This window comes from Myiozetetes cayanensis, unplaced genomic scaffold, assembly GCF_022539395.1.
Source record: "Myiozetetes cayanensis isolate MyiCay16 unplaced genomic scaffold, myiCay2020 scf1, whole genome shotgun sequence".
Taxonomy (NCBI): domain Eukaryota; kingdom Metazoa; phylum Chordata; class Aves; order Passeriformes; family Tyrannidae; genus Myiozetetes; species Myiozetetes cayanensis.
The window spans coordinates 18,570,082-18,583,513 of record NW_026086604.1 but is presented as its reverse complement, the minus strand read 5'-3'; the positions used below and the strand labels follow the sequence as shown (position 1 = coordinate 18,583,513).

The 13,432-nt window shown below is 33.7% G+C and overlaps 1 protein-coding gene across 50 annotated transcripts in view; it reads left to right on the top strand.

Annotated features, from left to right (window-relative positions):
* Positions 1-13,432, top strand: part of RIMS2 (regulating synaptic membrane exocytosis 2) — a 442,383-nt gene that overhangs the window by 230,531 nt on the left and 198,420 nt on the right. For all 50 annotated transcript variants that reach the window (XM_050323983.1, XM_050323815.1, XM_050323785.1 and 47 more), the window contains 5 exons: positions 833-952; positions 2,826-2,925; positions 3,693-3,816; positions 8,340-8,386; positions 9,441-9,553. In XM_050323983.1, coding sequence (XP_050179940.1) covers positions 833-952; positions 2,826-2,925; positions 3,693-3,816; positions 8,340-8,386; positions 9,441-9,553 — 504 coding nt within the window. The remainder of the gene's footprint in view (positions 1-832; positions 953-2,825; positions 2,926-3,692; positions 3,817-8,339; positions 8,387-9,440; positions 9,554-13,432) is intronic.

Sequence of the window (13,432 nt, the reverse complement as noted above, 5' to 3'; positions counted from 1 at the left end):
ATTTTTGCTTTCTGTTTGGTGGAGATTATACAAAATCTTTTTAGAGTTATTAGTTGTAATGGGAGCAGATTTATCTGTTGCCTGCTAATTTTGCATGAAATAGAGCATGAAATATTGTTTTTCTGTGAAAAAGTACTATGATTACACAAAAGAAAATCTTAAAAAATTATTAATTATGCCAATAGACAAATATAACTGTGCCCATACGGAGTAATGGAATAATAATGTTCACTGTAGCTGTGTTTCACATGTGAATTAATTATTCCAAGAAAGAAACAGAATGTTTAAATGAAGAAATGACTTTACCTTTTCATGTATGTTGTAATTTTAAAAAATATTACTACTGAGAATGTAAAACACTAAATATGTTTGTTGGTCAGATAAAAATTGACATGTTTGTAATAGTGGAAAAGAAGAAATTTCTTACATCAAATTTTTGGTTCAAGTTAAACTTCTTTTCCAGTATTACTCCTATACTGGACTTCTACAGTTGTTTTTCTCAGTACTCAGGTGTGATTGTCATTGAGTGTAGATAACTGTGTATAGTTGTCTATATCTGTCAAATCAAGATGCAAAAATCATTCTAGATATTCACAAATTGGATTTAGTAAAATAGATAATGTTATTAAATATTAGACATACATTGTAATGAACTATATACCCAAAAGAATATTTTCCAGCACAGTTTTCTGTCATGCTATTACATTAAATATTATTGTAATCATAATACTTTCATGGCATTTTAAAAATATATCAGGAAATGAAAAGTATTACTGAAATATTTTTCATTAAAATCCTATTCACTGTATTTTCCATTAACACCATATGATAGCATCCAGTAACTTGGCAACCATCCAAAGATGGAGATCGTCTCATTGGTCGGATTTTGTTAAATAAGCGACTCAAAGATGGAAGTGTGCCTAGAGATTCGGGAGCCATGCTTGGATTGAAGGTTGGTAATGAATAACTTTGGAACTAACTACTCTCTTGGTTAAATTAACTACCTTTATAATAAAAAATATTCTCATATAGCATATGCATGAAAATATCAATAATGTCTTATCATTCTGAAAGTTAAAAGATAGACATTTTATATTCAGTTACCTAGAGTAGTTTTACTGGGTCATTGGCATGCTCAGAAAATTGTATTTTTCTGAAAGACTAGACATGTTCTCACAAGTATTCTGAGAATGTGTTCTTAGCAAAGTACTAATTGCATCCTTGCTAGGCAAGCCAAGTCCTGTCTTTGCTCTTTGATATTGAGCACTGCACCATGGTACAATGTCTATTCCCAAAAGAGAGGAGAAAAGTGAAAAATAAATTATCGCTCTTGAAGACCAGAGGGACATTTGCAAATTAATGACATTTCAGTACAGATCAGAGTCAATGTAACAGCCTCTTTCTGGATTTTTCTCTCTTCTGATTGTTTGATTTGCCACATTAAAAAAAACCAGCAAAAACAACCAACCAAATAAAAAATTACTTAGCATTTATTAGTTTTTATAGTGAAATAATGTATTCACCTCTTATTCCTATATTCACCTCTCTTTCATGATGCAGTGCTCTTTAAACACATTATGAAGCTATTTCTAGCTCACATCTTGATCTCAGTTTTGTAAGGTACTGCTATTTGCAGTTCCAGAAATACTAGTACAAGACTGAGAATGAATTATACAGAGTAAAAGAAACAAACATGTATTTATTTTGATTCCTCATCCTTGTTGTGAGAAATTATTAGGAAGTTTTAATTTTCTGTTCTCTATTTAGCATGACTCTTACTTCACTTTGAGTATACAAGTTAGGCTATAGTCATACCCTATTAATGGGGATTAAATCAGTCTAGTTACTTATATACTAACATGCTTTGGAAATATTTCGGGTTTTATTTAATTGACAAATATTTTTGTTTGAAGTCAGTGGACAAGCCAGTGGGACATCAAATTTTGTGTTTAATTTTGTCTTAATATCAGAAAATTCAGGAGAAGCAACTAACAGTGCCATTATGAAATACTTTTTGTTTAAACGTCTATGTTAAAATTTCTAAAATCTTTTATTATTAAGATGAACTCTTCACTGAGAGTCATTAATAGTTCAGATTTAAGAGTAAACTGCTTTTTAATCTCAATAAACCTCTGAAAAGAGTGATTTTCATCAGTTATTCCTGACCTCAATTTTCAAATATTTACATACTGAAAGTAAACTAAACTGAATTGAATGTAAAAAATTTTAAATCTCAATATGAAGACTGTTAAGAAACTTTAGGAATTTGAAAATTATGCAGTTATGACTTGATTCTGACCTACTATTGATTCTATAATATTAAAGTTAAAGCTGCTGAAGTTTCCCATAGAGAAATCTTCGGTATGACAAGTGTTTTCATCTAAATTGCCCAACCAAAGGGAATTTCATCAATTGAGATGTTTGATGCTTAGTATGAACATTGTGAGTTCTGTTATATTAATATAACTTTTTCCAGGTAAAAAAGTATTGAAGTAAGCAGTCTAGTAAGTGAAGTAAGCAGACTAATACCTTACATTGTTTTTGGGGGCAATTTATAATACAATGAAATACTATGTGTGTATTTGTTAAAATTTAAAAGCTTTAGCATTCTGTATTTGCATTGTTTTTAAATTGTACAAATTTCCAGAATGGCTACAAAAATAACCTGTCATAGCCAAAATTCTGTTGTTTTTTTCTAAGTGCATCTGTCTTACCTGAGCTGCATAAAAACTAAGGAAAAAGCTGAATTATTCTTCCTGTTGCCTGAACATTTAAGTAATTTAAAGTAATTTTCATTCTATGAAAATATTTCCTCTTTGAAACAGGTAGTAGGAGGAAAGATGACTGAATCAGGTCGACTCTGCGCATTTATCACCAAAGTTAAAAAAGGAAGCTTAGCTGATACCGTGGGGCATCTCAGACCAGGTATGTATCTACTTCAGATCTATAGTGCTGAGTTGCTTTCCTGAAGGTGATAACAACTGAGTAAGTTTAATTAGATGTGAAATTATGTTAAATAGGTCTGATGAAAGAGTGCAGAATTCAACCTGACTAGACCATTGCTTTTGTGGAATATATACATAAATATATATATATATATTCTTGTGTTGTTTAAAAACTACTTAAAAAATTTTGCTCATGATTTTATATTCAATATCCTGATATCCTGCCCACTCATTTTGTGGTGTATAACTTTTTTAGAGCAAACCAAGCTATTATAAATGTCTGAACAGAACCAGCTTGGCTAAGAAGCTGCTTCTATCCCAAGATGCAAACCATAGATTGCTAGATTGGAGAATGTTCAAGAAATGTTAACTATTAACATAAGAACTGTCTGAACCTTAAACCTGTAGAAGTAAATGCATCTTTAAAACAGTAAGTTGATGAGATATGCTGTTCTAAAGATGTGAATTTTCTGAAAAGCATATGAGCCACAGCTGCCAAACTGAGCCTGAACTGTATATTACTCAAAAGGGGTCCTACTGACAATATTATTGTTTCACCCAACTTTACATATATAAAGCATAAACCTTTAATACTCAGGATTTTACTGCATGAAGGAGTTCTACAACACAGGTTGTTCTACAACACAGGTTTCCCAATTCAGAAAACTGACAATAGAATGGCCTAAATTGTCATTGCAAATGCGTTCCATAGCAAACTTTGTAAGCATGTTATTACTGAAATTTCAGGTGATGAAGTGTTAGAATGGAATGGAAGGCTACTGCAAGGAGCCACCTTTGAGGAGGTATATAACATCATTTTAGAATCCAAACCTGAACCACAAGTGGAGCTTGTAGTTTCAAGACCAATAGGGTAAGTAATTTAATAATTTTTTTGTATTAAACATGATAAAAGTATTGCTAAATTTCCCTTTTAGGGCAGAGATATCAAACATTCATAAACACTGTAAACAGTAAAACTTTTAGGCAGGATTCATTAAACCAAAAGCATAGCTAGAATGAGAGATCATATCAGTGAGTAAAAAGAGCCGGTGTGAAATCCTGTATACTCTGAGAGAGTGCCAGCTAGGTTACCAGAGTACCTGCTAGGTTACCTTCTGTGACTATTCACTTGTTGATCCAGCCTATAGTGGCTCTTTAACCGTGGTTATACTTTTTGTTGTAATTCTTGATAAAATTATAGGATCATATTTGGTCTGTGGACTGATGATGAACCCTATTTTTTGGGAGTCTGCAATGTAGAATTTTGCACAAAATACAGTATGCTAATGGTATATTCTATATGCTTCAGAAGGTCCTAAATCCAAATTTGCATCATTTTCATCTATGGAAATGATTTAATTATTGCTTGTTATCTACTACAGAATATATCTGAATGAATAGCTAGGATTGTGTGGGAGTTTTTCTTCAGTGCTTTACACTGACTATTTTTCTTAACCTTCAAACCTATCTCTCAATGTATAAACTTAAATTTTTCTTGCATAGCAATAGTAGCTTTGTTATATTATACTGTGAATAGTTTCCCTTCTTCATCTGTTCTTTTTCTCCCAAGTTCCTACACGCTAAAGTCATATCTATCACTTTTTTACTCCACTGGAAGTTCTATATCTGATCACATCAGGGCTGTGAAGAGGGAAATGCTTATCACTGCATTTGAAGATACTTACAGTTGTTAAGAGTTTTCTTCTTTCCCCCCAGAATTTATTGTGATGTACATGACACAAGTGGAGAGGGTGCTAAGTAATCTCATCTAGGCTTCCTTTTCCATATGAGGTTGGACTAGATGATCTTTCAAGATCACTTCCACCCTGGGCTGGAAGGATTCTATAATTATATTTTAATAAATATATTTAACCCTTTTTTTTTTATACGATGCACACAATTATCAAACCTTTATATACAAAGGCATGGGTAACATAACAACTAAAAATTGAGAAGTACTAAAAAATCCAGAACCCTATAATATGAGAATGGAATTTCAGTGAGGATAATTTGTTATTGTTTCAGCTATAATAGGAACTTAATATGTTTGATGTATCAGGAACTTAACGTGTAGGACTTAATTTGGCATGACAATTTTAAACAAACTTGATAATAACAAAAACTGCTTTATCTTTTCAGTGAGATGAGAGGTTATTTCCCACATACATATGAAATTGCAACCCCCCTTTTAGGGTAAACGCTGTATTATCTATCCTGTCCTTAAACACCTTTGCATAATTTGGGAGTTGTAAGTATAATAATAGTGCTAAGGGACAGACTACATCACTAGAAGAATATTGTTACAGAAAAAGAGGTCTCAAATTAATTCCATAGAGGTGTCAATCTTCCATAGTATCTCTCAAACAGAAGTTTGTAGGAAAATTTCAAGGAACCTTTCACTCATGTCTTGAAAATACTTGATTTTTTTATCTTTCTACATTCTCTTCATTGTGTGAAACCTCCCGCATTCTTTCCTGTGCTTTTATATTTACTGTCTGTTGTTTACCTTCCTTGCATCATGTCTTCTGTTATGTTACCATGTGCTCCACTTGCTGTCACTAGACCAGCTCCTCTGTAATTCCTTAACCAAAGTGATGTGGGCTCTCAAGGTGCCTTCTTCCACACTAACTGCTTGCCTCATAGTCTGAAGAGCTGAGAGATCAGTGATCAAACAGTTGTTCAGTGTATTTGATTCCCAGTGTCTTGTTACAGTAGCTGTAAAAGTCTCAGTGATGAATACTTTCCACAAATTGGTAAGGTTTTAGAATCTGGGTAGGTGCGCGTAACTATTTGGAGTCTGATATTGACAACTTCAGAATTGTTCTTCATGAAGTTTGAGCTGATGAACTGGAAAGACCATATTCACTTCTCATTTTAGAAAATTTCAGTTCATAATTGAATGGACAATAGAAATTAATACCCTTTGCTTGCCCAGCAAAGCATAACGTCATATGTTTGTGTTCCACCCAAGGAAATAAAGTTTCAGTGTATTTAAAATCATTTAAAGTTCATATTTGAAGGTGTCAGAAGTGATATTTATTTCCATGAGAATAATTACTGCCCAACTGAAGGATTTCATTTTGCATTGAGATATATATCCTGTTACTTACAGACTCTGTTGATGGTCTCATAGCAACACTAAATCATGCCAGAAGTCTTCAGTTAGTAGCAATTAACCTAGCTGAGAACCTGTTGTCACATCCTGATATTCTGAGTACAAAAAAAATTCCAGTAAACTCAATTCTTAGTTCTCTTTATTATAGGCTGAGTGCTATGAAAACTGAAAATGACAAGCTAAACCGATAAAGGCAGATAAAATGGAAAGCCATTTTACAAAAATGCAACAGCACAAAACATGCCATTTTGCCATGAAATTGACCTCTTTTTTATCATTTTAAAATAAAAATTGATGGCTGAATTGCTATTAGTGTGAGCTGACTGTTCCTTATGCACAAAAACTTACATATTTTTTGCTTTCTAATTCTCAGAAATCGTTAATTTGAAGTGCATGATTTTTTCTTGGTTTCTATTATTATTGATTTGGTAGAAATGGTGCACTACGTTTTAATAATTACGCTACACAGTCTGCTTGCAGTGGAATGTATCTTAAAATGCAAGATGTCTAAAACTCCTTCTGCTTCTCCTATATCTGTTTATCTCAATGAGAGTTCCTTGTAAGAAATAGAATTCATGCTACCATGAAATACTGAGATCTGTATGCTTTAGGAACAGTGTTCAAAGCTTTCACATTTATTGTTACAGCTCTCTATAGAAAACTCATATTCGATCTGTTCACAATGATAATTATATGTTTTCATGGTTTTATTTTCAAACTCATATGATGGAAATACTTTTTTGAAATTTCGAGTTAAGCTAAGGATTGTGTTTGAGTAAAGTAATGGGCGAGTATTGGATCCCTTTATAAATTCTACACATATCAAATACACAAACTTAAATCTTTGCTTCTTCAATAGCCCTAATGAGTTCTGACAAATCTGGTTTACTAAAAACAGAGATTTATCTTGTCTGCAGTGGACACTTAGAGCAGTTGCCTGCCTTCTGATTTGCTTGAATTGTTGGATGCTGTGCATCAGCTCACTCAATCTGCTTAGTAAAATATTTTTCTAGTAAGTCAACAAAAATGTTTGGAAAAGGTATACTGGAAAAGCTATACTAAAGGAAGTAGATAAGTTTTATTTATGTACCATGCAGACTCTTTTTTTCATTGTATGATACAGTGGATAGAGATCAGATCACTGAAAGCATTTTTCATTTGCTGTTGTTGTAAGTTGTGGAAAAGAGTAGGATAGCGAGAAATAAACCAAAACGAAACCCACCTTACCCTTACCTCCCTTCTTCCCAGGCTCAAATTCACTCCTTTGCTCCTGTTTTTCTGCCTGCTCCTTCACCCAGCAGTGCAGAGGATGGGGAATGGGAGTTGCAGCCCAGTCCTCATCCCCCTCCTTCTTCCCTGACCTTGGTGTCTGCAGGGATGTTTCTTTCACAGTTTTTTTTCTCCCTGTTTTCTCTCACAGCTGCTGCACAGCTGTTTTACCCTTTCTTAAATATGTTAGCAGAGAGGCACCGTGGCCGAGGAGCCCCTGGGACGGGCTGTGCCCAGCGCAGGGGCACCGGCACCCGGGGCGACCTGGAATAAACCAAAACACACTACCTGCTTTTAAATATTGTTACTGCTGAAGCTCTTCATCTTGCTTGGTTTTGCTCAAGAAATTATTTATTAATCATATTGATGGTTTTTATTAGCATACAGTAACATTTGCCCCTCAGAGGAAGAATATGTTCCTTGGCAGGGTGTGGGTGTGGTTGGGTGCTCATTCATTGCCACCAAATGCTTTAAAATTACATGGCTGTGCACAATTTTATACAGGTGTTGCGACATGTCCTGTACATGCAAGTAAGCAATTCTGCCAAATGAACTTGTACATTTTATTTAGAAATGGAAAAAGTAAGATTGCTCAAATTTGGGGTTCAAGGACAGTAAAGAAGGTACTGGGAAAGCCACTATTAGCAGCTGAGTATATTTGAGTGAGGGTCAGTATTTTTCATTAATGTCATCATAAGATTTACTACTCACAGTTTTAGTCTATCATTAACTCTGAAATTGTTCTTTCATTTACTGAGTTATTTTGTTTGTGACTGTGCAGCCTCTCTCCTGTGTTCATCAAACCAGTTGTTCTGTAGAATTTAATTTGACACTGAAATTATTTATACTGGGATAAGAGATAAATTGTCCCAATGGCTGAAGACAGCCAGCAGATCATATACCTTTCCTGAGGCGTTCCGTGTTGGATTGAGAAGTTTGAATTTGAATATTGAAATTTGAATGTGCTTGTTAGATAAAGGATCAGCCTGTCTTAATTTTCCTGATTTCAGGGACATTCCCAGAATACCTGACAGCACACATGCACAGCTGGAGTCCAGTAAGTTTCAATTGTGGGGTAGGAAAATCTTCTCTCTCTTTTATGTAAGCACAAATAGATCGAAAAATGTCATCTGCAGTCAGTATAGCTCTTGTCTCTTTGTCTGTATTTGTCTCAATATATCATCTTACTGTATTATCTATCTCTCTTTGCTTAATAATAAGCTATCAAAAGTCAGGATATTTTGATTTAGGTTTGACAATTGGTTATAAGTTTAGAGTGGCTTTGACTGAAAAGAAAAGCATAATTCTAAGTAATATATAAGAATATTAATAGCAATTTTTAATTTCGTGTTATGCTGTTTTGCATTTCAAATGAATCTTATAAACTAAAAGTGGGAAAGAAGTATTTCATGTAGGGAAAAATAACTTGTTCTTTGGCTTAAATCTGGTAAGATGGATTTCAGCCTGAAGTTATTTTTTATTATTGGTTTAGAACTCTATTATAATAAAAACTGTGAATAAATGAAGTGGCATAATCTTGATTATAATAATATGAAAAACTCATCCAATGACTTTTTACTCATCAGCCAACTCTTAAAATTCGTTTTATGTTTTGTGAGATGTGGATTGTCTTTTGTATTTATAGAAATAATTTACTTCTGCTCTATGTTTTATATGTCAAAACTTGTCCTCTGACCCTTTGCAGATCTTGTAGATTTGAAGCAAAATGGACATGAAACATTACATACATCTTAATATTTTTGTAAAAATCTGATTCAAAATTAGTCTGATTATATAAGATAATAAGTCAGAAGACTGACTTCCTTTGACCACAGTAAAGTGTTTATTATTTAGGAATTTGGGACCTTCAACTTACTGACATAATTACAGTCAGAAATAACTATTTTCCATTCTACAAATAAAAGCTTTTGATTGCATTTGAGCACTGAAAGACTATCATTATTTGGTAATTTTAAATAGATTTTAGAAAAGTGATATTTATTGCAACTTTGTTGCATGTTTGGTTATATTTCTAAAGTTTTTATGTAAAGAATTTTGTGAAAAATGCATAATCGCTACTATTTATAAAATATTTTTGTTTATAATTACAGGTTCAAGTTCATTCGAATCTCAAAAAATGGACCGACCTTCTATTTCAGTGACTTCTCCCATGAGTCCTGGCATGTTAAGGGATGTTCCACAGTTCTTGTCTGGACAACTTTCAGTATGTAAACATTTAATTGATATTAATGTGCTTTTGCAGCATATACAACTCTATCTGTAGTGCAAACTACATCTAACAGAAATTTTTTGTTAAACTGCCTAAATTTTTGTTTAATGCTATATGTGTCAGTGTAGGTAGGACCATACTGTCATAAGTGTATTCCATTTTATTAGCTTTTGGAAATTTTATATAAATTGAATTGGGTTTATACATGTATAATTTTCTGGTAAGCTAGACTGGTAGAATCAAATTTTCAGACAGGTTTAATTTTGGCCCCCAGTTATATTTGTACTGTTGAGTGTAAACATTTTTTCAACTATCATACTTACACGTAGACTCAGTAGATTTTATTACCTGTGTGCTTGAACATTATTATTGGTCTTTTCTTATGCACTAACTTTTATATATATCTTCCCCAAGTATCCCTTTGATATTTTACTAATACTATATTCTTTGTACAAGTGTTATTCACTTTTGTTCCACACTCTCATTGACAACAAAGTTCATTACATGAATGTTTCCTTTTAAAGGGTAATTTTTTGTTCCAAACTGAAGAAGTTGGGTTTTGTGCACCTTTCCCTGTTATTTACAATTCCAAAGTGTGATTTTTCAAAAGTGCTCAGTTGTGGCGTGGCTTACATTGAAAAGAAAAGACAAATGGAATGGAAACAGTGCAAAACTGGTGTTAAACAAGTTTGGAAATGCCACATTCATTTTAATTCCAAGTCGTATATGTTGAGTGTGCCATAAAAATATGCATAAAATCTAAGCAGACTGTTTATAGCCCTCACAGAAATGTTTTTCTGTCTCTTCAGTGACCTGTGTTGGCTCCATTTTCCAGTGCATGAGACATTATTTGTTTGCCCATCAGAAAAACCATTTACAATACATAATTTTTAATTTTCTGTAACTGTACTTGACTACTTTGAAAGACTTGATCCTTTGGATAAATGGAAAACTAGAAATCTTGACTGTCAAGTGCAGAATGCACAAAATACAATGACAAGGGAACACAAACATGAACAGTGAAAATAAACAGACCAAGGTTTCTAAAAATCCTTTTAGCTTTAGAAGACAGCAAAAATTGTTTCTAGTGGAGACAGGGAGGAAAGAAATTTCTTTTGTTTAAGCTTTGTAAAAGATTATGCTGTCAAAAAGCTTTGATGCCCGGTTCCCACCAAGAAATTCAAGATCCATAGTTAGCTGCTCAGATGACCAATGCACAGACACTGTGGAATGGTCCAAAAAAGAACCACACAGAACTGACTTTCTCACTTTCTCAGTTTCAGACAAAAATATTCATGAGTTTAAGATTAGGATTTACTAGTAAAATCAGTAAGTCTGTTGATTTAGTGGTTTGATAGGATACTGCAGTATTGGGAAATTTGGAGGTATGTTCTAGTTTACTGAGAATAATAGAAATCCCAAGGTTTTATTTCTCAGAATGGCATATAAATTTGGTGTTTAACTCAAGAAGTCACAATTCCTACTTTTATTTATTTTTGTTTGTTTCAATATAAAAATGTCTTTACTCATAAGTTTAATTTCATCTAAGGAAACCAAATAATGTTAAGAGACATTCAAAGATCTTTCCTACATTTGTCCTCTTTGATACTTCCTTATGAACTGTTTGCCATTACATACAATACTCCCTACTACATGTTATCTGTGTTTCCCTCAGAGAGCAGCTTATCTCTGAGAACCCACAGATCCAGCTGACACTGAAGTTAGAAATGCTTTGTAACTCTAAAGAGTTAATTTAGACATCTAAGATTAGTAGACAGCTACAAAATAGATGTGCTTCAGTATTTTGGTTTTCTCAGTGTTAATCAGTTGTTTTCTAACAGAACAATTGACAAATCACATATTTATTCCAAATAGCTGATTAAGATAGAAATGAAAGGAAATACTATTCCAAATGTAATGATGAATGTGCTCTTTAAGGTGAGTGCCTAGGCAGGAGAATAACTACAGAACCCTGGCAGTAAATGGGGACAGGATAGTGTTGTTTGTGGAAGAGGCTGGTCAGTGACATTCCGGGTGATGGTGACTGAATTCAGACAGGTGTAATGAACCTCAGGGAACAGATGATAAGCAAGGCTTTGGAAGTGTTTTCTGTAATTTCTGTTCCTTTGGACAATAGCATGTAGTCCTGACGGGCTCTTGTTAGGGCAGCTGTGGTTAATAGGTTGCAAAATACAAGCGTTGTGGGCAGAAGTGGAGATCCTACAGTTCAGACGGAGGTCTGAAGTATTTGAATACTTGGATATATGATTTCTTTTTCAGACAGTGCTATAGATACTTAAGAGATTTTTATATATTAATGGTATTTTGGAGTGTGTTTCTTTATGTTCAGGATGGTTTTAGTGAGTTTAGCTGCAGTGATGCCTCTAGTATTCAAGGCTGTCTTTGTTGGTTCAGTCTTCCATATTTTCCTCTATACTGGCATTGGTCTGTGTACCTGTTTTCTTCTGTTGAGGTTACAGTGATGCTGACTAATAGGATTGTCGATGAAGTAAACCATCTCACATAGATAGGAAATTTTTTTTATGATTATTCTGCTCAAATACATATTTAATTGAACAAATGTTGTGCAACTTCAGTAAACTATTGTGTGTTATAACTTACGAAGCTAAATAATAATTTATCCATATTCTCTTAATTTTATTTTATGGCACTTTTTATCCACATTGTTCTTTCAGGGGAGAATCTGACTGTTATTGCAATTATAGTTTTATTATTATTTGCTTTGTCTGGTTCCTGTTTCTGTGTTTTTTCACTGATTTGTTTTTCCTTTCATACCATTTCGAAAAAGTCAAAAGTATTGTGTGTTGATGCTCTTAGCTTCATTACTGCATTTTGGCTAATTTTCATTATTGCATGAAAAGTATAACTTGGAATGCTTTTGCAATAATTAGGTTTAAGGAATAATAACATAACTAGAAGACCATGTAAATGTAACAAAGTATAAAATCACAATAATTTTTATGCTGGTGCAGATTCTAACAGAAAAAGGATATTATTTATGATATTAATCAATTTTCTTGTACACCTGAACTGTAGAACCACTTCAGTAGATTTTCCATAGATATTCAGTTTATAAAGGAATAAAAATAGAGTTATATTAATTGTAGTTATAATATCTGTAGCATATTGGGAAGTGTTTATTGTACATTGTGAAGGACATATATGTCAGCACATTGAGGGGATGAAATATAGTATGAGACAGGCTTCCCTTACCCCTTTCAACTTTTCCCTTTTCCCCTTTTTTCCCCCCTCCCCTTTCTACCTCTATACAATTAAATTGCTCTTGCTCTAACATCAAAATATGGAAAGTTCTAGGTAGTGCACACAAGATGCTTATTGCTTTCCATTTCCAAGGCAGAACATGACAGCTGAGGACCCTTGGTATGTGGTGGGAGATATGTCCTAAGAGATGTCCCTCTCAGAATTGCATAATTCTGGAATATCTGTTTTTCCCTTGTAAAATGGACCAGAAGCAAACTGAAGATCTACTTTTATTTTATGTGAGTAGGTCACATCCTGGCCCCCATACACCGGGCTCTGCAGCCCTGCCCATGCATCGTGGGGGGCAGGGTGCAGCTGCTGCACCTCACAGAGCACAGTGAGCACATCAAACAAAACCTGTGATCCAGACTGTCAAATTTTCTTATATATCCTTTTGCTTTGGTGTAAGAACAGATTACTTCACACATTTTATGGAACAGATTTCTCCAGCATCTGTGCATGCCAAATAAGCAAGGAGGGTGGCAGAAGCATCATCACGCTGCCTATCTCCATGCTTTGGGTACACTTCTTATGGAAGTGAATATTGAATAGGAGCTTCTTTCTGTCATTTTGAGTTAGATAATCTCAGGA